The sequence below is a fragment of the Urocitellus parryii genome, chromosome 1 (assembly GCF_045843805.1).
Source record: "Urocitellus parryii isolate mUroPar1 chromosome 1, mUroPar1.hap1, whole genome shotgun sequence".
Lineage (NCBI taxonomy): Eukaryota > Metazoa > Chordata > Mammalia > Rodentia > Sciuridae > Urocitellus > Urocitellus parryii.
This window is the reverse complement of record NC_135531.1, coordinates 259,692,660-259,719,513: the sequence shown is the minus strand read 5'-3', so window position 1 is coordinate 259,719,513 and position 26,854 is coordinate 259,692,660. Positions and strand designations below refer to the sequence as shown.

Genomic DNA, 26,854 nt, shown 5'->3' with positions numbered 1-26,854 from the left:
ATAAAAATATTTTGTATAGGTAAAAGTACAACTAGAATTATTATAAAACAAAATATATTACTCATGTTCATACAAACATCTATATTTGAATGCTTATAGTGGTTTTAATCATGAGGACCAAAAACTAGAAATTTCTTAAATGTTCTTCATTTATGGAATATACTTCCATTTTAACACTATTAAGTAATAAAAAGGAATAGACTTCTGCTATACATTACATAGATGGATCTCAAATACATTATGCTAAATAAAATAAGCCAAACTGGAAAGAATACATACTGTATGATTGCTTTTATTTGGCATTCTGGAAGAGTCAAAACTATCAGGACAGAAAAATCAATCATTGTTGCCAGGGGCTAGAGGTTGGGGGATGACATTAACTACAGAAGAGCAAAAAGAAATTTGCAGGGATAATGGAATAATCTGTATCTTGATTTGGGTACTGGTTGCACAAGCAAAAGGGCTTGTCAAAAACTTTAGAACTGAACATTTTACCATATATAAATGATAGAAAGGCTGAATTTTACTCTATACTTCAACAAACCTTAGTTTTAAAACATCTCATAAAATATTTCCTAAGGATAACTTTGCTATTTTATATATTATTATATTAGATATGATGCAGTATAGCTTTCATATTATTGTATTATATGTAATATAAGATAGCTTATATTATCAGCTTTGTGAAACAAATTAATTACATCTAATTGCAAAAGAGAAAAGTAATGGTAAAATGCAATAGGCAAATGAGAATTCTGGATGAAGTAATCCCTAAACTCTTGTGTCAAAGTATAACATAAAAGTACAGAAATATATAAGTTTAGAGGTCAGTGAATTTCTCAAAATGAAACATTTGTGTAACCAGCAGCCAGATCAAAAGAGAAAATAGTCATAGACTCCCAGAAGCCCCCTTGTGCCCCTACACCACAGGTAACTACTGCCCTGAAGACTAACACTTGTCTATTTTTTCACCTTATATAAATTAGTCATATGGTATTATTCTATGCATCTGGCTTCTTTTGCTAACTCTTTTATTTATGAGATTCATCTATATCACTGACTTCAATCGTAGTTTTTTCATTCAGACACCATTATCTTTAAATGTTTTTCAAATTTAAAGTGATCAAATACAAGACATTCCTTGTTTTTTTAGTGAAGTAAATAGAGACATTAAAATCCTCGAAAAAAGTATTAGAGTGGATGTACGCAATAGTGTCACTTTGGCACATGGGTACAATAGAGACTGATTTGTATAGTTAAGGTTAAGATAAGATGAAAGAAAGTGGAAGTGAAGGAAAAGGATAGGGAGGGGGAAAAATAGTCTCAAGTGCAGTTTTATGAGCCCAGTCCATCTTGGATGGCTCCTATGTTTATTAAATAACTTTTCCTCTTTGAGACATTGGTTCAGTCACTGCTCTGTCACATTGAAGAGTGTTTCCATGTTTGTTGTGGTTTTCTTATAATTATCCCAGTGGACAAGTGAGAGAATATAGAATGGTGGTAAAGTGTGCTGTCTCTGGAATCAGATGCTCTGAGTTCAGAGCTGAGCTCTAGCTTTTCAGGTGACTGTGGGCAAATTCCTTGAACTATCAGAACGTCATTTTTTTCCTTTTTTCATGTGTGAAAGGATGGTATTAGTAAAGTTCACCAATTGCTTGAGAAGATTCAGTGTGTCCATAGAGCAGTGCCTGTTTCCATAGAAATTGCTAAGTAAGTGTCATTATATTATTTTTCTATGGATCAAAGATTCTCAAACTTTGGGAATGGAAGAACATGCCTCCCAGAGGTGAAGAGGGAAGTCTCTCAAGGCTAGGGACCTTTTATGTGTGGTACTACCCTTCTGATAGACTTCTTGAAGGAAGGGAGAACATTTCTGCCTTTTCCCTGAGAACCTTGGTCATTATGAGAGCCACTGGTACTGATAGCCGCAGGTCATAAGATGGCATAATGTCGCAAGGGGCAAACTTGCAACGTATGCAGTTGAGGGGGAGAAATAAAGAATGTTCATGTGCTTCTGCCCTTTTGAATGTTTTATTCACTCAGATCACTCAATACAATTTCATTCTATAGGTTCTTACTCAAGAAAACGACCATCCTTAATGCTATACACTGCAATAGACAATCAATTCACAGCAAACAAGTCCAGATTAATTAATTCACAGCAAACAATTCTAGATTAATTTTAAGCACTGAAAACATGCTTAATCATGATAGGCTAATGACAGACATTCCCTCTGCGTTCTAAGTTCAAAAGTCTAAAGTCTTGGCTTTAAGTCCAGCAGATGAACATTCACTCAAACCTTGGTGGTCAGGTCAGGAACCAAGGCAGGCTTCTCCTAGGGTGGAGCCGATGGCCGGCTGAGGAGAGGGTTGTAGGGAGAAGTTGCAGCTCTCACCAAGGTCTAGAAGAGGTGGTAGAGTAAATCTATGCTTTGAACTCAGCTTTAAAGCAGTGAAACTCTATTCTTCAATGATAATGACTTGCCAGAATTAATTGACTTGTCACAGATTGTTTATAAAACAGTTTGGAATTTACATGAAGGATTTAGCCTCTTTGGAAAAGTCTGACCATGGAGCATTTTGACACAAATTGGGTAACTAATGAGAATAAGAGGTATCTTTTTTTTTTTTTTTTCAGATCCTTAATGTTGCAGGGGATATTTACCCCTCTGTGATGGGTATTTGTGCAGTTCACTGAAAACAGGGTATTAGTCTACTAAGATTTCAAGTAATTTTCCACTTTTAAATTCCATTATAGTTTTTTAAATAGCTCTTTCTTAATTGATTAAAGTGAATATTACATAATATGAAGGAGGGAGCCCACTTTTGAAGATAAGTGTTTCATGAACCACATTTTAACTGGAAGATTATCCAAATGTCTAGCTTCTTTAAGTCACAGAAAATTACATGGAGCATGACAATTTGGCTATTTTGAGATATTTTGAGTTCATACTCCCTACTGCTCCATTATACTGTATTCACTTTCCTATACCAGCGGGGGAAAAAAAATTAAAGATTTAAATGAAAACAGGTGAAATGTTTCCAGTCTTGATAGACTTCCATTTTCTAAGCAGTGTTATTCTTTCCCAAGCCTGCAATTTGTGAATTGGTTTTCCACACTCCATTTACCTTACAGGCTGCTGCTGGAATTTCTTCCAGGAAAATTGGATAGGACAGAATAGAATTTTTTTTTTGCCTGTAGCCTCCCAGAATATGTTATCTACAATGAAAATAGTACCTGATACTTTAGAACCTCTACTTAACCTTCTGATTTGAATTAAAAGTGTAAAGATAGGTTTTACTTTGATCAGCTTTTTTCCCATCCATACCTCCCTACTTTTGATGGCTTTCCTTCAAGTATCTTTTAAGTAACATGTACAATATTTTTACTATTCTTTTTTGTATGCCATTTATTTTAGCTTGTCCATGTGCTATTTTCATATAGACTTTAATGAAACAAAATATTCTATTCTATTCTATGTTGGATTGTCAAGTATATATCTCCAAAGCTTTTTAAAGTCCTAGTCCCTTGTTCCAGGAAGAACTAAGTTTCTTAATCTCAATAGGCAAAGGCTCTATTGGCAAAGCATTTCTGCATGTTAGTTAGCATTAAAAAAAATGTGAACTAAGAATTTTTTCTAATTTATGAAAGAATCTATTAAAATGGCTAGATATTTGTTTTAGCATTTTTATCTGGCTTCTTTGTTCCAATTCAATTATTCTAGGTGCTTCAAAATATGAAGTATGGTACTTGAACTCAGTTTAACTCTAAATCTGCTATGCGCTACTGCTTGAAATATTTTATATCTTTGTCACATTTTAATGCCTGTGCCACTCTTTTACTTATGGTATAGTGGTTATTACCCAAGAGGTCACATAACAGTTTATCCTTTATCAGTGTGACCCATGTGTGAAATATGAGAACGATGATGTGACATTCTTGGCACCACTTTCACAAATGGCACAATTATTTTTCTTTGTTTGTTTTGCCCTCAAGGAATGTAGTTCATAATTTATGTCCAAATCAAATGGTCAAATTCTCCCCTAGATGGTTACCTTAGATGAGTGGCAGTTGTATTATGATCCCTAAGTCCAATAAATAAAAGTGCACAGCCTTTTTATTATAAGTCTGTTCCCACATTCTCTATATTAAATTTACTTTTGAATTATTAGAGTTCAAAAGGTGAAGGAGACCATGTGAATCTCTTCCTTTCCAGATGATTTTGACCCACACTTCCCAGCACTCATAAAATTCCAAAATTGTCAGGGAATTATGAGAGAAGAGCAAAGCTTCACAGCTCAGTCATTGTTAATTCATTGAGTTCAAGTGGTTACTTTAAAGGGAGGTATTTAGTATCCCAAGGTTGTCCAAGTGGTTTTTGCATTGATATAAAAATACTCATACTTTATACTAAAGCTTTTGAAATCCTAGAAACATTAATATTATACTCAAGCTCACTGTCAAATGTGACTAAAATAATCCATACATAGAGGTTTTTATGATCATTGAATTGGGGACTAAATATAAAATCTAAAGATGCCATAATTAAATTGGTAAGTTTTTTTATTATTCTAGTTAAAATTGAAAGCAAAATTCAGGAGAAAGAAACTAGGTTGAATTCCTGTACTTCACTGTGTCCCATGAGTATCTTTTTATGGTGTAGAAATTATAATTTTTATAATTATTATTTTCTTAATTTATTTTTATTAATTTGGAAAAAATCTCAGGACTACCTGTAACTTATTATCTCAAAAACACCTTAAGCTTCACTGAAATCAATTATTGACTATCTAGTGTCTGTTATTTAAAATAAAAGCAAAAAGAGTAAGATAGCCCTGAAGCATTTACTCTTTTCTTTATATAGATATTCACAGTTTTCAAGTGCTTTTCGTATGCTATTCCAAGTTTTGACCATTGGCATTTTTTCTTATAAAATATAATTTCAAAGTATCAGTATGTCATTAATATTGCTCAGGATTTTTAATTATGATTTTTAGAAAATTAGATATAGTAATTTCTGTTTTATAATGTGTAATTTTTAACAATTTTCTTTTCAAGTAAGATTCATCTAAATTATCACCAAGTAAAAATATAAATACTTTGCAAACATTTCTGTCAGTTATATATAATGATGCTTTGATAGTATGGGAAGTTAAAAAATACCAGATGTAGCAAAATAGCCAAGACAATTCCTAATAAAAAGAAATTGCCTCACATTTTCATAGGACTAAACAGTAACTATGCTAAACAAGTGATATGTGTTAAAGTTGCATATGTAAAAAAAATTGTATTAAAATATAGCATATATTTTTGATCTTATACTTACTTCTAGCATTCAGTTCTTAGACACATATTAAGATATTAGTGAATTAGCATGTCTGCTCTCAGAATTTGCTCCCAAACTATTTTGCAAAGCAAAATTTCATAGACCTAGAGTATATTTTTGAAAACTAAAATAGTAATGATTTAAAAAGTAAAACTTTGTAATTCAGTAAAGGAACCACTCAATTGCTGTAAAAGATTCCTATTCCTGTGTAAACTACCACAAATATAGCAACTTAAAAAGCAACAACACAGTTCTATAGGTAAAATTTCAGGGTTGTGTTCAGCAACCTGACCATTTGGACTCATTGTCATGAGTATATCTTCAACTTTGAAGCCAGAAATAATATGCCAGCTCCTTCTTAGAATTTCTTTTTTTTTTTAACCTCTAGAACCAGATTTGAAGGCTCCTATGATTAGATCAGACCCATACAAGGTGTCTCCCTCTGTTGAGTTATGAGGCCTTCATTACATCAGTGAAGTTGTTTCACATCGACACCCAGATGAGTGTTTAGAAGTGAGAGAAATTTTCATAATACTGGGAGCCATCTTCCACTCTGCCTGCTATACCACCTACTATGGCAACTTAAATATTTCCAATGGTTCCCTTTTAATTTTTTCTTGTCCTGTGAATAATTTAATTATTTTCTGTGTCTCATACCATATGAGAACCCCTCTATGTTTAAGAGAGAAATTGGTCAAGCTATCTTCAAATAATTTATTCTGTTCTTGGCTCCCTAAAATCTTGAAGCCATCATTAATATATCATCTTAGAACTAAAACCACAGTCTATGTCTATACTATGAGGCAAGGTCAATGTATCCATGTTGGCTCCATGTGGTCATTACTTGTTTTGTGAATAAGACCTCACAATTATAATTCTGATTAAAAAGACCCAAGTTAACATCATTTCTACTCCTTCCATTAAATCATTTGACTGGTAAGTTTTCGCTAAGAGTGCTCCAGACCTGCATTGTCTAACACATAACCAGTAGTCACATGTGGTCATTAAGCATTTTCAATGCAATTAAAACAAGTTAAAATATTCTACAGTGATCAAAAGTACACTAGATTCTGAAGAAATAATGTGAAAGAAAGAAGTAAAACATTTCATTAATAATTTGTTATTTGATTGCATGTTGGAGTATTAATAATTTGGAAATAATGGGTTAAAAAACAAAATTTTAGATATTTTTACTTTTTTTTTAATATGCCTCCAAGGATATGTTAAGTTACTTACATAGCTTTTTTAATTTGTCTGTTGGAAATCCCTGCTGTAGCCTAATCATCATGAAATTATGATTTAATGGTCAGTTTTGTTAATGTTTTGACCCACCATAAGAACAGTGGAGTGAATGCTTTCATGTATTGACACAGGGTCTTTATATTCATCAGCTTCACTAGGTTACAAATGGGATGAGTTCAAGGAAAAGCATCTCTTTTCTTGAACCCTTTGTGTATACCTTTGTATTTGTATATGCACCCAGACTTTATAAACTTAAAAATGTGGTAATTAGGGTTTGTATTAGAATTCTTGCTATTGTCTATATTAAAATAAAAAATTGTTGAATTGGAATTATATTGTACAGACCCTCTTAAAATTATATTTTATAGGCAATATTGATAATAATTGTTTCAATTTCTGCATGGCATAAATGAATAATATTTAATCAGAAAGATTTAAGTGTACATAAAAGTTTCTGTTTTTATGCTTGTCATATATTAAGAAGGGAGTCAAAATTAATTTAGTTTAGGCCTACATTGTATTAGGCCCTAAGTAAGTATCACTTTTTTTTCATATTTCCTATTTAACTAAAGGAATCTAATTTACTGAGACCCCCTTCTGTGATGTGGTTACATAAAATGATGTGTAGATATTAGCTCAAATTGCTCTCTTCATGCTTTTTTCTTATTACCTCAGCACATTCCCTAACTAATCATTCTTTCATAAACATACAATTATTTTTGCATACTACGTATGTTAGCAGAAGCTAATTAACAGGGAGCACTTTGATTTACCAGCGAAATTCCCTCACAGTGATTTTATTCTCAGCTACCATCCACTCTCAAACCTAAAGTGGTTTAATTTCATTGTTATTTCACAGTAAGTCAGCACTAAAGAATGAATGATAAGGAAAGGGAAACCCACCTCTAATAAACTCTGAGTGCTTGTAGCCATTGCAATTTTTATAGCATTCTGTTCCTCTGTTCAGAGTAAAGCATTCCATATGCTTGAGTCATTTATAGAATAATTATAGTTACTTTTAGTAGAGTAAAAATAAAACACCAACAAAACCTTTACCATAAAAAGTTTACTTGTTCAGGAATTTTTTTTTAAATAAACAAAGTAAGATCTATTTCCAAATCTAATTCTTTATTTAAATTCAGCACTTCAACTTCTAGAGTCCATATCCCAGTTTCAAGACCCAGAATGGATACCAAAATTATTCTGACTATCAGAAAAGAAAGGACAGATGACAGAACCAAAGTACCAAATTTTGTTACTTGCCCAGGGTTGTGTTCCTTACCCCCACCCCAAAGTTTCTTATATTTAGCTAGAGGTTTGTTTGTAGTACTCTAAAATCATTCTAATATAGGTCTGTCAGGTGTATTATGATAAGCTGATGGAAATGATTCAAAAGAAAGAAAGTCTATATTTCAAAAGCCAATGACATCTCCAGGCAAAATTTTTAGTACAAAGGTAGAGAAGTGGGGCATAAAAAGTAGTGAAGAATCACACCTCCATTATAACTGGAAGAAGTTCACAGTAAAGTGGTGAAAATGTAGGTAGATAGGAGACTTGATGGTGTGAAAATGGGAAAATTCATAGCCTCCTTTTAAATGAGATCATTACTTAGAACAGAGAGAAGCAATACTGGAAATTCAAAGAGAAGATTTGAAGTAATCCATTGAACTACTTTGGAAAGGGACATCATCCTAGAAGCATGGTAGTATTGCTAGGCAGTGCTAAGGGAACATTTGAGAGGTGTAGTCATAGATTAAAATGAAGGATTGTGTTTTAGTCAGCCCCGTTAAGATTGTTTAGATGTAAGGGTGGCTACTTGGACATTTGGTTTTAACCATGGATCAAAATTTTACCACATGAGTAACTCAAAAAAGGGAGAAGAATCAGGGATATATAATATATGATATGTATGGGAAGTGAATTTTAGCAAAGAGTCATAAAAATAAATTTAGTAATGAGGAAAGTTAGCATGTGAGGGAGACCAGTATACAATCAAAACATGATAGGGTCAGTAGATAAAAGATGGTTGGAGTAGAGATACTAAGGCAGGTGAACTGAAAATTAAAATGCTGCTACTGTGAAAGTAAAGTACTTTAATCAATATTGTAGAGGTGATATTACTGGTAATGTAATTATTTGGTATTGTCAATGAGAATGGGTAGCTGTGACTATTGGAAATGAATAAGCAAAGCATTGGGAAGGATGGAGAGAAGTAGGAAGATTCAACAAACTTTTCAAACTAAAAATTGATTGCTAGTCTTGATGCTTAACTGCATGTGAAATAATTAGGAGAAGAAAATGTGAATAACTATGCCTGGGTTTTTGAATTGTAAATGAATGGATGGGAGTAAAATTAACCAAGATGTGACATAGTAGCGGATGGCAAATATGTCCTGAGTTTAGATTGGATATTTTGATTTTGTGGTTACTTTGACACATTTAAGTGATGCTAATGGGAAAATTGAATAAAAAGATATATAAACATGGGGCAGAACTGAATAGGAAATATGAAAATACAGAGAGCCAAGTATCAATCTCTTGTGAAATTTAAACGTGAATCAGAGGAGAAAGAGAAGTAGTTTGAGATGGAACAATATCAGAGAAAGATATTTTGAAGAAAGTTGATATTTGAGTGTGTTTTGGAAAATCTAATACAGTGTGAAAGTTTAGGGATGAAAAGAAGGAAGATATTATCACCATAGCTGTTTCTTGAAAAACCTAGAGGAAATCAGAGGCAAAGCAAATATGAAAGGCTTAGCTTGATATGCCCCCTCTCTTACTGTTTTATCAGTAGAAATTAAGTAAGTAGAGGATAGAAAAGGTGCTAATGGATGCTTAGCTGCCATGGAAAGGCTTGGGGAGGGGGGGTTTCTTAACGTTCTATATTTCATCTGAAGTTAGAGCTAAAGTCATCTTAAAACAAGGGAATAAGGTATTTGCATGTATGAAGAGAGGGATGGTCTGGAAAATAAACTTCAAATATAAACTGTGCTAACTTTCATATTTAAAATATTCTGACTTTAATTTGCAAATCATCAATAATTTGTACTGTGTTACCTTACATGAACCCAACTTGAAAGTCACCTATTTTATTTTTGCATGGAAAATAACAGGTTGTGGTTAGCTATCAGTGACTCTGAACTCATTAAATTAGAAGACTGTTAAATATATAATCAGAATCTAACAGCACTTTGTATGTGTTCTGAGAAATTAACAGATTTCAATACCTGTAGTGTTAATTGCGAAAAGCTGATATGTAACAATTACTCTAAATTACACCATTACTGCAAACATCATCAATTGTGCAATTGTGCAGGTACAGAATATTGGTAAAGCAATAAATGGTGAAAAAAATTCCTATTTCAATTTTTTTAAATGTTCTCAAGTAAGAAATTATGATGGACAATCCTTTACAAATAAATTTTCTTTGGCTTCTGAGTATACTGCTATAACTAGGTGATTCTTGTCTTAGCAAATTTGTCCCATGTGCCTTTCTTTAAAGCCCAGAACAAATAAAGGTAAAATTAAACCTCCTTATGATTAAAGTTCATCAGTTATATTTTGAAGTATTTTCCTCTTCTTCCTATTTTTTTAAAGATTAAATACTGTAATATATATTAAAATGAAATTTTAAATTACAAAAGTGATATTTTCTCAGCGTATTAAATTCAAGTGTGTGTATCAGTATGTCAGTGCCTCTGCACATTTATCTATATATAGTAATAAGAAGTTTCATTTATACAAACCATAATCCTCACATCATTCATAAACTTACTTTACTCACTTAATTATACATTATGGACAGCCTTCCCAATCAGTAAATAAAGCTCCTTCTTTCTATAGTCGAATAATATCAGTGTACCACCAACAGTATCAGTGTACCACCAATCCTCTATTGAAAGATAGGGTATTCCTACTTTTATGCCTTTTATAAGTTATGAAATAAATAGCATATATATGTGTGTATCTGACAATATAAAGTATATTTTGGCTCTGTAAAGATACATGAAAAGTATTCCATTTTATTCTTAAGATTTATTAATTGCTATTTTAAAAGTATAATAGGAAGTACAGTAAAATTATAGAAGTTACAATGCTTGAGTTAAAAATAATATATTATAGTCTTGTTATAAATTATGTAATTTTACAATAGATCACTTTCTTTCAATTCCATCAAAATATGGCTGCAATTTTATCACCAATAGTTGCTGAAGACTGCATGATTTAGAAATGTATTCTAATGAGTTTTTAATTTCATTTGTGTGCTGCTAATCATGCCACAGATAGGACTTGAAGGATAAAGAAGTTTACCTCATCCTCTTTCAAAGTTTATAAATTTATTGTTTGATTTTAAGTAGTCATACATGGTCAACAATTCATATATATATCCTTAATATTTTAATAATTGACAGTATGACTTTGATTCTATGTTATTTTGATAAATAATAATTAAAATGATAATTAAGAATGATTTATAAGAATAAAATTTAGTAATAGCAAGCCTAATCCTTATATGAAATACTAAGACTAGATGGTTTGAGGGTCACATCTTTCTGTCTCTGGATCTTTTGAATTACTATACCCAGATATTTTTACTTAACGACAGGGGACAACTAGCATGATTTTTGCAAGATGTGCCCAATGTATAACAATATTGTATTATTTGCATTTGGTTTTGGTTATTTGCAAATAGTTAGTACTAATAAACTTTGTGATCTTAAAATATACCCAAGAAGACATGGTGGTGTTCTCCAGAAACTAACTCAGTGCCAGAGGGTGAAATCAGAGCCCATCAATTGCTATCTCTTGCTCTCCTTTTTATTTGCTCTAAGAAAAACTGATACTTTGCATGAATGCAACTGGCATGACAATAAGTAAAGAGGAGCCATTTGTCTAGATAATAGTCCTGATGGAATTATAAAGATATGTAATCTGAAAGATTAAAAGGCAGAGAAGTAGAAAATATAAAAATCAGTCAGGAAATTTAAAAGAAAATACTATGTTTACTCCATATCACACTTACATTATTTCCTTAATGATCATTTAGGAAACAAAGAAATCTTGAAATATCTTATCCTAGATGCCCATAGCAATCCATAGCATCACACAGAGCTGAATCTTAATGGTACATATAATTTCAATAATAGAAAAATAATAGACAAAGAACAGATTGAAAAATTAATATTCTAGCTAGGAATAGAATGTTTCATGTAGATGTGGGTTTTTTTCTTAGTAGTCATGATTTCTTTTGCATGTAAATGAAATGGTTTCAGGCAAATTGTGAAGTTGTATTGGTATTATATTATTTTAATGTTGTTCGAATTGGCTTAGGTTGTATTTTTTTTTCTTTTACATTATCTGGAGGCTGTGAATCTTTATTCAGAGCATCTGCAGAATTATAACATCTTCTAGGCATTCGCTTTTGAAAAAAAAATAGGTTTCCCCATAATTAGAAATGTGTTCTAATTAGGGGTTGGGTGTTTTTATAAGTTTAAAAAAAGTTATACTACTAAACATTGTTATTAGATGCTATGAATATAACTTTGTGAATCTGGTCACAATAATCCTCCCCTAATAATATGAAGAGCAATCCATTCCACATTAAAAACATTATTTAAAGTTGGGTGCAATGACCAAATGCTTGTGTGAAGGAGGGTTTGTTTGTCTTTTCTCTAAGTCCTCTGTGGAGAATTTTTAAACAAAGTAAACAGAAACATTCTTACCCCCTTATTTTTTTCCCTTGGTTTACTTCCAACCTAACATGGACCTAGAAATTAGAAAAAATTGATATGTAGAGTTTGCCAAGTTAAATATTAGTAAAGAATTTTTAAATTAATAATCCAATATATATCCGCCTAAGGTACATAAATTAGAGAAACATCTTACTATTTTGAATCCTGTTAGTATTTGGAAATGAATAAGAATTATGATGCTGTCCATTACAACATATTAAAATTCCACAGATCAAAAACTGTATACCTGAGGAAACTTTACAGACTTCTATTTAGTGTTACTTATGAAAATAGAAGACATTTTTCTCCCACCTCAATGTCCTTCCCTAAAGCATTCATTCAAGACTGACATAGCTAAGGCCTAGGCTAATGACCAAGATAGTGTGAAAATGAAGCAAATATATTGGAAGCACCAGGGCTATTAAATGCTAGCTACAAAGAGAAGAGCTACTCTTTTCAATTTTTTTTTTTTTTTTTTTTTTTTGCGCTAAGAACCCAGAAACCTTGAGATAATGTATTTCATGGTTAAAAGCAAGAAACAAAAAGGGAAAGTGGAAAATTTTTCACAAATGCTCTTAATTAGGGCGTTATTTGGCTATAAGTCAAAACAAACAAACAAAAACCCTTAGTAAAAACAGCTTCAAAAAGTACTTTCTGTTATTCTTTTGCATAATAAAAGTCCAGAAGTGGGGAAGCTCCTATCATGAGATCCATTGTTCTGTGACATCCAAACCTGAATCTATGTCAATTTCTTGTTCTTTCTGCTTTGAAGGCATTACAGGCAGGGAGTCCAGGTGTTCCATCCAAGGACAGAGGTGGAGGGTGGCTCCATCTGCCCTCCCTGTGCTTTCCCAGAATTCCTCCTGAGATATTTGCTTTCCTCTCACTGTCCAGCAGTTTGTTGTATGTTCACAGCTAGATACAGAGAGACTCAAGAAGTTATTTAATTTTTTAAAACTCAGTAGGTTGGAATTTGTCAGGAGGCAGAATATTAAGAATAGCGATTAGGTTAATCATCCAGGGGATTTGGCACAGTGAGTGCATCCGGGGGTAAAGAACACACCAAACCACAGCAGCCAAGCAAAACAAAACAACCTGTCTAAAAATCAGTTTCACTGCTGTTAGGGGCAAATTATTATTCACTTCCCATGAAATCTGGAATAAAAAAACTGTTCAACACATATCAGCATTAGTTCAGAGAAGCAGTAGGTAAATAACTTCATATTTTCTTTTCATTAGAGATGTTTTAGAGTTATGTTTTATTGTTTAAAAATATATAGAAGCCTCTGAAATTGTTGTAGGATTTATGTCCTTTTAAGGGTTGATTTAAGATAAAAAGTAGTAAATGTTCGTAGAAGTAAACTATTCATTCAGTTGTTTATCCATGTGGCAACTCTGTATTTAGTGCTTCTTTTCATGAACTAGAAAAAAAAAGTCTTCAGAAAAATATGAAGATGTCTGCAACAATTTTATCACTTGAAAGACATACATGAACTTGTAAAAAGAAAACTACTATTATTTTACATTTAAGCTCTGAATATGCTTGCTTATTACTATATAGATAAAAAAGATGGTTGATAAATCAGGGAGTGTTAGCAGAGAAGTGAAGAATGTAGTGATTGAGTCCTGTAGTTTCCTACAAATGGATAACAGAGAAATAGGAGGAAACCCCCTTCTCAGTTCATCCAACTATTAAGTATGGATTGAGGCCACTGAAGGTCTCCTCTGCAGGAAACAAGGCTGTCAGGAGGGAAAAGTAAAGAGAAAACACATCATCTGAATAAAGAGATGTGATATTACTTTAGGACAATTCCTTACTACCCCTTTGAAAGTATTTTAAAAAAATTGAGACAGGAATTTGGGAATCCAAAGTATAGTAAAAGCAAAATAAAAGTCCCTTTATATACAGGATTGTATGTAAAGAGAACAGCCATTAACTTAAAAAATATAGATAGATAGACAGACAGATATAGATAGATAGCAGTATATACAATTACAAAAATCGTATTAACATGGCTATTTGTGATTATTAAGTAGATGTTTATAATATTGTATGATAGTTATTGACTGTGAAACCAAAAAATTTATCTGAGTTCTTAAAAACTCTTGTTAAAAGAAAAGTGCTTTCTGGTTTAATTCCATTTCAACACTTTACAGGTACAAAATCATAGCAATAAAAATTCATAGGTAACTTGTGTTTATTCTGAGGATGGTATCTTTAAGCATGAGAATGTTTACCTCAAATTCACGAGTATAAATTTGTGTACTTTTTCAAACATTATGGGAGAGAAAAAAAAAAAACACCCTGGTATAGGTTTAAATATTGCCTCTAAGGAGAAGAAAGTAATTGCTCTGAAACTAACAGAAATTTTTCTTACCTAATTCTAGAAATAAAAGAATCACATTATATTACATATTGGTTTAATGGTAATAACTCTACTGAAATAATTTTGTAACACTTATTGAATGAAATCTGACATTCACATGTCAAACTATGGGAAAAAAAATTAACACGTGAAGACAAGTCAAAAATATTCAAATATTCCCTTAGGAAGAGGGGTGTATAATGTATGTCTTTTGCTTAAACACTTGTACTTCTGGTCATATTTAAATGGAATAGAAGAATCTTGGTTCTAATCAAAGGATGGAGACTCTATAATACCCTGTGTCTCATCAAGTAAAATCTGTCAACTGATGTCAACCTCTGAATCTGACCCAGATAATTTTCATTGGCTCAAAAAGGAAAAAATTGTGTCATATTTATAGAGCAGATAGAATTCTGGGTCAGAATAAGCACAATTTGCAAGAGAATAAAAAAAAAAGAAAAATAAATCTTTTAATGTAGTTCTCCTTGCCCTAGGCAATAACCCTTAAATGCCTTCTGGGGATTTCAACATTTCTTAGTGTTTCAAGGTCTCCTGTTTCAAATCTGAACTGTTTTAGGGAAGACTGAACAGAATGGCAGTGAAGTAGGCAGTGTCACAGGTGATATATACTGCTTGTCATTCCTTTCTTAAAGGGAAACCAGTGTTTTATGTTAAAAAAAAAAATCCTCCCAGCTGTGTCTTCACTAAGAAAATAAAATAAAATGAAACTAAAAGAACAATGCCACATCTAATCTTTATACCCAAGAATATAAAGGATTTAGTAATCTTAAGTAATAATGAATATAGCAACCTAATGAATACAGCAACAGAGAAAATGTAGAAGAGAATTAAAATAGTAAGACATAACTAAATATTAAATCAGAGGATCTATGAGAACCCCCTAAATAAATTGAGGCACATTTTGTATTCTTATCTTTAAATATATATAGTGAGGTGAATATATAGTGAATCCAATAAATGAATATATCTGACTAATGTTACTAGTAAATAATAACATTATTGTTATTGTTACTCCATAAAACAATTCTACTTAAACATCTTTAGAAACAGAGACAACACAATATAGCTGAAAATTAAATATGTTTGCAAATTCAAGACATACAGTGTTCCTATTAACTACTATTCATATTTGATCTTTTAAAAATATTTTTTAGTTGTAGTTGGGCATAATACCTTTATTTTATTTATTTATATTTATGTGGTGCTGAGGATCGAACCCAGCACCTCATGCGTGCTAGGCAAGCACTGTACTGCAGCCCTCATATTTGATCTTATCCAAATATCTTAACTTTTCTGCATTTTTCTCCTTGTTTTTTATTATGGTATTATAAGATCTATGCTGAATAGTTATAGTGAAATTATACAATGCATGTAAAAGGAAAATTTTAACTATAAAACATACAACTATTGACATTTATTAGAATGAAAAATCTATGTTCTATCTAAATTATTTAAGTTTAAAGGTAGTACATAGTACCAAATAAATTTTTGGTTTATTTCTGTGAAAGAGAATAATTTCTATAACAGCATGAAAGCTTTTGACATTTTCATCTTTTTCATTATTTCTGATTAAAATGAAGTGGATAACCCTACATGCACTATAAAACCCAGGAGAACCTGTTGGCAGGGGCTCTTTGTTTTTGAAGAGAAATTTTTGCTATGTTCAAAATGCTTCCATAATTAATTAAATATTAAAAAGTTCATATTTTCAAAGTTGTATTCTTTGACTCATTTGACATTTGTGATGGATTCTAAGTATTTCAATTAAATGTCAACTGTTTTTTTTTTTTTTTTTATCAACTACGTATTTCTTAAAGCAAGAGTGAGTTAGGAAACATGCAATATGTCCTTGAAGATCCATGTTACCTCTGGTTCATGGAAGCCTCATGATTTTGCTTATATCGCTATAAGATTTTCAGAAGATGCAGTACAGGATAAAAGTCAGAGTCAATATTACCCAATGATATTTTTAAAGCAAATATAAATTTACAGAAAACCATTACAGTTGACCCCAATTTATGGAATACATATTTAAGCTGCATATATATTTATTAGAGACAATAATGAATTTACCTTCCACACAAGTAAAATTACTCTAAATATTAAGATACTCTTGGATGATTGTATATATTTGGGCACACACACACACACACACACATATGTCTTTGTATCTCTATCTGAACATAGATTAACTAAAGACGTGTGTGTGTGTGTGTGTGTGTGTGTGTATTTTAATTTCAGGATATCCCAGGCAAAAGATTCCTTTACATTGGGCTAAAGGTAGGGTAAAAAATGGATTTACTTATCACAAAGGAACTCTTTTGAGAGTGAAAGATGTAACCTCAATGCTTTGAGTGCATAAACTAAGGTTGTCCTCGCCAAAATAGGACATACAACTCATTTAAGCTTAAAAATATTTGACTTAATAATAGTACTAAACATGCTCTAAATTCAGCAGATCTCACATGTATATGAAAGACTAGTCCCCTACTGTGTTTTCTTTGCATTAGTTTTGGTGAAGAATGAATGGGTTTGTATTTAAGCTGAATTAGATGATAAGCAAGAAACACAAATAATGATGGTAAATTCTAATGATGGAAATTTAGAATACCCTGAATCCAAAGTGTCTTTCTGCTGCAATCACTATAAGGAAAAATTATACAGAGTATGAAATTAACACTAAAGAAAAATGTTACAATATTTTAACCTTTTTTTGAGACCTGCAAAGTTTATGGTATGAAAATTTATGTTTAAAATAATCCTATTCTGAATGTATCGGACTAGCCCATTGTTTTTGTTTGCCTTTATCTCCTACATACAATAAAAGATATATACACACACATACGCCCATTTTCAGTTAAACCTTTACTGCCTATAAACAAATAGTGATGCAGCTCTAAGTCTGACTCACTACTTATTTATAGGCAGAAAAGGTTTAACTGAAACAGAATTCAAAGAATTCTGAAGACCAGTGTTCAAGTTATTTAGTAACATATGAGCTTTGTAAAGTGGAAATTTCTCATTTAAAATCAATACCATTAGTTGCAAATTATATACCGACAGTGTACTATAGGACCACAAACTATTTCCTTTATCTTAAATTGAAGACTATTCTGTATTCAAAAATGAAGAAAAAACCATGAATGTAATTAGCCAATTATTTGGTGATGGATTTGCATTACCATTTTTTAAAAAATCTCATAAATTTAGCATTATTGGCAATGACTATTAGTGAAAATACTTGTTTTACAAATTAAAACTAACAGCAATGCTGTTCATTTTAAAAGGATAGCCATCTACTAACATACATTTGGAAGGGTATAGCAAAATATTTTTGAAGAATGCTTTGAGTTTTAATCATAAATAATATTGACTTCAGCATACTATTTTGTGGTCTGATCTCTGGAAGGAAAAAGTTCAATGAAGGAACAAATTTGGATTTTTATTAAAATGACTTATCATTGTATCTTCTCACATCTTATATTCCTCACTGACATGAACAACATAGTTCAAGTACAGTAAGGAATGATGACAATGTGTCCTTTAAGTGAATCATATAGTTTGAAGATACTGCTTTTTATACGGTAATAGCATTCAAGGAAATAGAATATTATACATTATTTTGTTTCTGAAATTAAATTACATGTCTTAAATAGATTAGAAAAGTTCATTTATGATTCACAATCCTTGTGATATTAGTTCCTTAAATGGTGGGATGATATTGGTCTCATTTTACTCTTTCCAAATCACAGAATAAAGTAAATCACTGATTGATAACATCTCTTTAGTCTAAGCTTAAACTTGACACTAATTATCCTATCTTTTATACTGAGGGGGCGCCAACCATTTTTAATGGACAGCCAAAGACAAACCAACAACCAAACACTAATTCTTCTATATAAATGATTATAGTAAATCCAGGTCCCTTATTATTTAACTCCTCTGATCTCACTAGTATCTGAGATACTTGGAGGTTCTTATGACTCACATACAGGAGAAAAACTCTCAGGAATAGCAATAGGCTAATAGGACAGATGTACAGCTATTGAAAGACTCTTTATCTTAGGGTAGCTCTTTATCTTAGGTCCTCATGAAGAGTTAAACATTTGCACGTGGAGTAAAAGAGGAGAAAGAAAAGTAGGCCTCTACTCAACATCTGTAAATATCGATGAATTCTCAAAATTGATGGGAATAAAAAATGTTTAAATAGGATCAACTTTTTCAGATTAGCTTGGCTTAAGGAACGTAATATTAATTGTAAGAAGCATAATGGTAATTAAATTTATTGGGTACATTAAGTTATAATGCATAGAAAATATATGCAGATGGATGCTTATGGTAAAAGTGGACAGGGAAGAGCAAAAGGAAATCTTAACTGAAAAAATAATTCAAGTAAATATTTGAGAAAACGGTAAATAAAATGCCCTTGTTACAAGACTAAACTGTTAGATCATGATTTACATTTTCCTGGACTTTTCTCAAATTGAGTGAACTTTTATTCCCAAAGAAATATTAATTATAGAAAATTAATAAATACACTACATAAATACACAAAATATGTGCATCATATTCACACTATCCACAACTACTACTTAGTGTTTTATTTGATATTAACCTAGATCCATAATCTATAAGCACAAATACAGATATATGCATAATTTTTCCATATTAAGATCCAACTGTTCTATAACCCATCTTCTCAGTTTATAGTTTATGTCTTCCTATGGCAACAAATATTCACCCCATCTGTTTAATTATGCATATTCGGACTTCTCAAGTTATCCTACTCTATAGCTGCTTTGTCCAAACCATCCCAATCCAGAATGGGCTTCATGTCCACTTGTTATGTCTGTCAAATCTTAATCTGGATCAGTCCCTTTTCTTATCACAATCTCTTACTAGAGAAGTAGAGAACTTGCCCTACTGAATGAATATCCTCCTCCTTGATCTTACTGCCTGCTTCTTTGTGGTTAACTATTTTTTCCAAGGAAAAAAAAATTATGTGAGAATATGAAGAAGTTGGCCTCTGAGAATGTTCAACTAGATATTCATGTTTGATCTTTAGGTACAGAAGTGAAATTCTTCATTTCTTCAGGTTGTTTGTAGCTCTACCATTTTCACAGAGTGGTGAGAGAAAACAGTAAAGGAATATAAATCAAAGAAAGAAACTACTGTGAGAAAGTATTGAAAGTAAATATTAACTAGAAAAACAGAAATTACTTGTTTTGTTCTGTTGGAAGTTATCCTTAAAAAACACTCAGCAAACAAAGAATCATAATAGAGCATGTTTAAAGATTTACTGTGACACTGACACTGACATATATATGTTTGTATATATATATATATATACACACATATATGTATATACACACATTTATTCTCATAAATACATATAAATATTCCTTTACAAAATAAATAAGCAGAGATTTTAGAGTTTGATCTAAATCCACAGTTAAGAAAATATTGGACACTATTCTTGATTATTCATAAATTCTTTGCCAAAAAGGGGGTTAAAGAACAAAAAAAATTACAGCTCTTTATGCAATAATATCTTTTCAAGAATACATTAGGCACTTGTGCTTAAAATTATGCCTTTGGTCAAAAATCTGAAATATTTTCTGAAGAACATATTTATGTGGCATGTCCAAAAATTCAGTGTTATATACAAAAAATATTTCACAAGGATGAGTTTGTGTCTATACTACAGTTTAATTTTCCCAGCATAGATGTTTATAACTTTAGAAAATCTGATTTAGGAAAATCTAGTTGAATTATAGCAACATTTCAGTATGCTTTAGTACTTTGAGTTGTCAAGAAACAACTGTTAGGATGAACTACATTTTTAGATTTTCAGCAGTTTTATTTGACAATATAACAGCCATAATCTTTAGAAGACATGACTTCATTTATAGAAGTAGTTACACAGATTTTTGTCTCAAGATTTCTTTAGAATTCCAATGTTTTATTTAGGATCATCTACTATCATTGTTTCTGATCCATTTTTGAACCAAAGTTTATTTTGCATGTGTAAGTAATTTTTTTCTAAGAGAATGAAACTATGTAGAATAGGTTCTTCTAAAATAGGAATATATGCTATAAAACACTTTAGAAACTATAAACATACAGGGAATTCTTTTTTGTTTTGATATCTATAAAGGTTTCCTAGTCAAATATTTTTTTAGGTAACCTCTATGTGTTTTGCTATGGTATAGGAAATTAATATATTTCAAGACTGCTTTATTCTAGAACAAGATGTTAAAAAAACATGAATATTACTCTTCAAACAAGGAAATAATTTACCTTAGAGAACAGTAAGAAGTGTTCAGCTTCAAAATTGTATCTTTGCTAAAAACACATTAGAAAAACATTTTAAGAACAAAAATTTCTAGTCTTATGTGAATGCCTCCTTGGTAATTGTTTATATTTTTGTGATATTTAATGTGCAGATCTCTTTTGTGAACATAGGATGCTTGGAAACATTTGCTTATACTACATATGCTACATACTCCAGTCATCATCACACTGAAAATGTGTGACCCTTTTTGGTTTCTCCTACCCATTATTCTGAGTTGTCCTTATTAAAGTTTCAAATTACAGTTTCAGTAATAACAACTGGTCATATCAGTACCCTCTTACTTCAGAGTTATGGGGATTCACATGCCTCTGCACTACTCATTTTTGCTTTGGAGAAGCAGTTCTCTATTAGGATTGATTTGGCAGATATTTGACAATGTCAAGAGACATTATTGTCACTGGAGGATGGGTGTTATAGCATCTAGTAGACAGAGACCTGGGACGAAACCTCCTAAAATGCACAGAATAGTGCCCACAGCAAGCTATTATTTAGCCCAAAAAGTCAGTAATGCCACTGTTGACAGCTTGCTTTATAGAAAATGCTGAAAATAAAATTATATACCACAATGATAATATGAAAATGTATTTTCCATTTATTTGTGGATAATAGTGAAACTAAAATAGTTTAAAATGTTCCCATACTAACATCTTAGCATATCTCCTACCTTGTTACCAAATTTTACATTTTTTCATGAAATGGTATTTTGTGGCTGCTTATCCCCAAAGATTAGTTGTATGTGCATGGTTTGTTACTTATAAGCAAAACAAAACAAAAATACTGTTTTGCCTTGAGAAAATATTTTTTTAAGCATTAGTGCATTTTTATTTCTTTTTCTTTGCGTTTCCTCTAATTGACCAAATTTATGCAATGTGGATAATGTCTTGCACGACAGATCTTTCCTCTTCTGTTTTTTTTTTTTTTTCTTTCTTCATGTGTATTTTTTTTTTTCATTCTGGTTGGCAGAACTCCCCTAATTGCTGCTGGAGTCATTGGAGGTCTCTTCATCCTGGTCATCGTAGGTCTGACCTTTGCAGTTTATGTTAGAAGGAAGAGCATCAAAAAGAAAAGAGCCTTGAGAAGATTCCTGGAAACAGAGGTGGAGTGTTCATTATTTCTCTTCATATGTTTGGAGATTTGCAATAGCATTTTAGAGATTTGGATGTTACTCAGTTTTTTAAATGCAAGCAAATGTTCTGTTCAGTTTCCTGATGACTTTTTTTTTTTATACACAAAGCTGAACAAGAATCATAGTAAGTAGTAGCAGTAATTAAGGTAGATTCATGACTTGAAAAGCTTAGATGTCAGCGATCCAGGATGTATGACACTGGGGAAAGACAGATCAGGTTTTGGGGGTAGTGGTTGCCATTAGCAAGATATGGGTAGAAGATATCTCAACAGAGGAGACAGAAAGTGTCTATTAATGGCAGAACTAGGAATACATTTGAAAGCGTATAGTTTTTCTATACAGTGTCCTATAATTAGCACCTTAAATTGGTAACCAAAGATCTCATTATACCAGCGATGAAAGACGGACGTAACAGGGTAAAGCTTAGTGATATAATCACAGAACTTACAAAACAATTTATGATATGCATTTAATATTATGCCTGATGGTTACTGTGAATATGAAAACTACCCATAAATTATGATAATTTCCTTCACATTGCCATACTGAATTTTCTAGCATGCAGACCTTCACTGTACAGGGTAGTGGGGCAGGGGAAATACCAGACCATTCTCAGCTCCACCGATGTCTTTCTCCAGATCCCCATAGCAGTGCCTGCCTAAACAATTTGAAGCAATTTTGTTTGGAAACAGGCTACCCTAGATTTGTTTTCTTTCTTATTGTCAATGTGGCAATCTGGCTTTTCCTCTTAACATAGGAATAACATGAGAATATACATTCTCATGTATATTCTCTTAACATGAGAATATACATTTCTTTTTTTTTTGGGAGGGGGGGTACTGGGGAGATACCAGGGATTGAACTCAGGGACACTCAACCACTAAGCCACATCCCCAGCCTATTTTGTTTTTTATTTCGAGACAGGATCTCACTGAGTTGCTTAACACCTCACTATTGCTGAGGCTGGCTTTGAAATCACAATCCTCCTGCCTCAGCCTCCTGAGCTGCTGGGATTACAGGCGTGCACCACTGCACCTGGCTGGGAATATTCATTCTTATATACCTTTTGCATGCTGCTAATGATTTCAGTCTTAGCTCTTTTCCTTCAGAAGTTGAAACTAGATAGGAGAATAATATGAAAGATTCAAGAAACTACTTTATAGCTACGTTCAAGATAACACTTTCTAAGGATTGGAGTTTTCTAAACTGGAGTAAGCTTTCTCCTCAATGCACTTATTTAAGCAAGATAAAGATAGTCAAGTATGTACATGAGAAGACATAGTAGTAATGTGTACATTAACTGGATATTTACAGATCACTTGATTACTTTCAACCATGTATTTGTGAATGAAAGGTAGGAAACAACACATATGTTATGCGTGTTCAAGTTAACTAGAGACTATAGGCAGGTAGAAGTCCCCCTCATGGGCAGCTTGGGGCAATTGGTAAGAGAATTCTGAAAAGTAAAGTAAGACAGAGTTGGAAAGGAACTTAAGACTTCTAACAGAAGTGGATATTTAGATGTCAAATAAATAGAAGAGAAAGTCTCTTAACCATGTATAAGAAGTTTTCAATATTATGCCAAAGTTGTATTGCTTTATTTTTTTTAATGCAGTGCTAGTGCTAAGAATGTCCTTCAAGTTGTCATCTCCTTGCTAAATCAACACATGTGTATTGGTTTTATAATGGATTTTATTTTGTAAAGAAATTTATTGTTTTGGGGCTGGGGGTATAGCTCAGTTGGAGAGTACTTGCCTTACATGCACAAGGCCCTGGGTTCAATCTCCAGAACCACAAAAAAAAAAAAAAAAAAAATCATTGTTTAGGACCAAATTATTTTACATTTGCTGATTAAGTAATTGTAGAATTTCCCATGTTTCTCTCAGTAAAATAAGTTATTGTGATTTTTGACCACTATCTAAAAAGAAGAGGAATTTTTAAGAGGATTAATTTGAATCCTTAAATGCCAAAGCTAGAACTTTCCAACAAAATGGAAAGGTTTTGAAAGGATAATATATTGTTGGAATACACTTAAAATTGATATGCTTTCCCAGATCATTTTTCTCTAGATTTTTTCTTCTATTATATGCATAAAAGTTAAAAAGATATTTTTTCAAAGCACAGTTTTTTAGATATATTATAAGCTTGATGTTTGGTAGGTGATTTGATTAAAAAATGTATTAATGAGACATGATCCTATCCCTTGAAGAATGATAGATTCAGTGCCTATAATATGTCAGAAAATGTTCCAGAATATTCCACAGTACTGTCCCATTTCATCCATTGACAGCCCTCTCACTTGATTATTGCTATACCTATTTAACAGGTGGGAAATGAGGGGCCAAGAGGAATAAAATTTAAGTCTGTGAGTAGTGGCACTGATGTACAGTCCTCTAAATTTAAACTCAGTGCTCTCTCTACCATATCACTGCTGGCTCATAAAATGAAAATATGCTCCTTTTAAAGAAATAATATTCAAATTTCTAGAAAAATAAATTTGCATAAAATTTTAAGTGACGATACATTTGTAACTTAGCAATTATAAATAAAATATATAGACTATCTCAGGTAGAACTCCGCATTTTTCAAAATAAGAAATTATTGCATGTTATATGTCAAGACATATATATCTAATATATATTTTAGCTAGTTCAAAATGCTGAAACTCCCTTCCCAATTTTTCATGATTTCATATCACTTTTGTATGTAATATTTAAAAGTGATTCAGTAAAGTGACTCATCATACACATGGTGTGTATCCACATCTATCAAACAACTCCCTCTAATGCAGTTGTTTTCAAGTGAAGGGAAATCTCTGCTGGAGATTTTTTTTCACATTGAACAAATTTAGTGATTTTTTTCCCAAGTCTTTTTAAATGCAACTTGAATGTAATTATAACCAGATTAGTTATCATCCTATTAGAAAATAACCTAAATTTATTGATAATTTTTTGTGCGTTCGTTCTAAAATTCTTGCTACTGCTACATTTACCTACATTCAGGACACTATTGTTCCACTAATTAAGTAGGCTATCATGTTCACAGAAGCATGATAATAATACCCATGCTGGAGGGCCACAGTGCACTTAGTCTTGTAAACAGACATTTTGAAATACTGTGGTTGTTTCAAGACAATTTGAGTAGGAGTAGCCCTTAATTATTTCCTTATGCAGAGAAAAAACAGGCTATTTGTCTTTGTTTAAAGTTTAGATCCTTAACTTAAGAATGAAAAAAAAAAAGTCCTACTTTTCTCACTTGTTTTTTGCCTCAAGCATGAATTAAACCAAATATTTTAACAAAGCAAAGGATATAAGCCTTTTGGTACCCAGCTTCTCCCTTATGTGCAGTACTTGTCCCACCTTATCCATGCATTATACTTTCCAAGCTCCCCCTGACCTTGGGATGCCTGGATTCGGAAACCATGGACTGTACTAACTCTTCCCTCTCTCCCTATACTGTGTTTTATCCTATATATGCATAACTCTGATGAACTTCAATTTATAATAAATCAGGCACAGTGAATGATTAATAATGGTTACTAATAATAAAGTGGAACAATTATAAGAACATACTTTAATAAAAGTTCTTTAAGACTATGAATTGTTTATTTTGGGAATTTTCCATTTAACATTTTCCAAATTCAGTTGACCACTGGTAAATGAAAGTTCCAACAGTGAAACTGTGCATAACACGTGACAACTGTGGAGAGTTTTTCTCTCACACGTGCAAGTGATCAGCAGCCATTCACATAGCTTTCCCTTGTTCATCCATCCTCTCTTGCTGGATCACTTCTCAACTGTGTCATCTAAAACTGTCAGCCTGATTTTACATTTTGGCTATACCCAACCAGCCCACTTTATGACCTGGCATCTCCCACTCTAATCTCATCCTCAGACCTGTCTCATTTCTGCATGGGTTCCTCCATATCTTCCTCCTTTTCCTAATGCTATGCCCAAACTCTTCCCCACCATGATTGTACCCTCCTGATGCCAATCCATTTTCTTTATCACAAGATGGTCTTAAAGCATATCTCCTTTAGGAAGCCAGACTGATGAGCCTCAGTCCCCAAAGGTGATTTTATTCCTTTGCATTCCATAGTATTCACTTATGATCTTGAATCAAATCATCAATTTTTAAATTTTTATTTATGTTTTTAATGGAGAAGGTACAGTAGGGCCTTGCTACTTATAATGTGTTTAGAGACCATCCTCTTACATAGTTACCACCTGGAGTTCTGTAAAAACGCAAATTTTCAGGCCTAATCCAGACTTTCTGAACAAGGATCTTCATTTCAACAAGAACCTTGAGTGATTAATGCACTCACTGCAGTTTTAGAAGCTCTGTCATAGGGAATCAGCATGTGTGCTTTTCCCTCTTCTGACATGTTTGTCCTAGTTGCCCAGATAGATGTTGAGCTCTAAAAAGACAGCATTTCTATTTTTTATGCACCTTGTCTCCTAGTCTACCATGTTTCAAGGTAGAACACATTTGTTTCTTAAATTCACCTAGGTGAAGAGCAGAAGAGAAAGGATAGGGTCTAAAGGAGTGTCTAAATGTGTGTCTGTGGTGGTAAGTGGTTCATATCATAAAAGTTTTGTTTGCTGTATAAAGTTTGTTTGAATTTTTATATGGGAGAGAAAATGGCAGGAGAGGGATTGAGAACAGGACTGATTTACTGAGTTGAA

At 32.2% G+C, this 26,854-nt stretch overlaps 1 protein-coding gene across 1 annotated transcript in view; it reads left to right on the top strand.

Annotated features, from left to right (window-relative positions):
• Nucleotides 1–26,854, top strand: part of Erbb4 (erb-b2 receptor tyrosine kinase 4) — a 1,044,475-nt gene that overhangs the window by 805,473 nt on the left and 212,148 nt on the right. Inside the window, exon 17 of the mRNA XM_077799365.1 lies at nt 22,007–22,139. Within this exon, the coding sequence (XP_077655491.1) occupies nt 22,007–22,139 (133 nt within the window). The remainder of the gene's footprint in view (nt 1–22,006; nt 22,140–26,854) is intronic.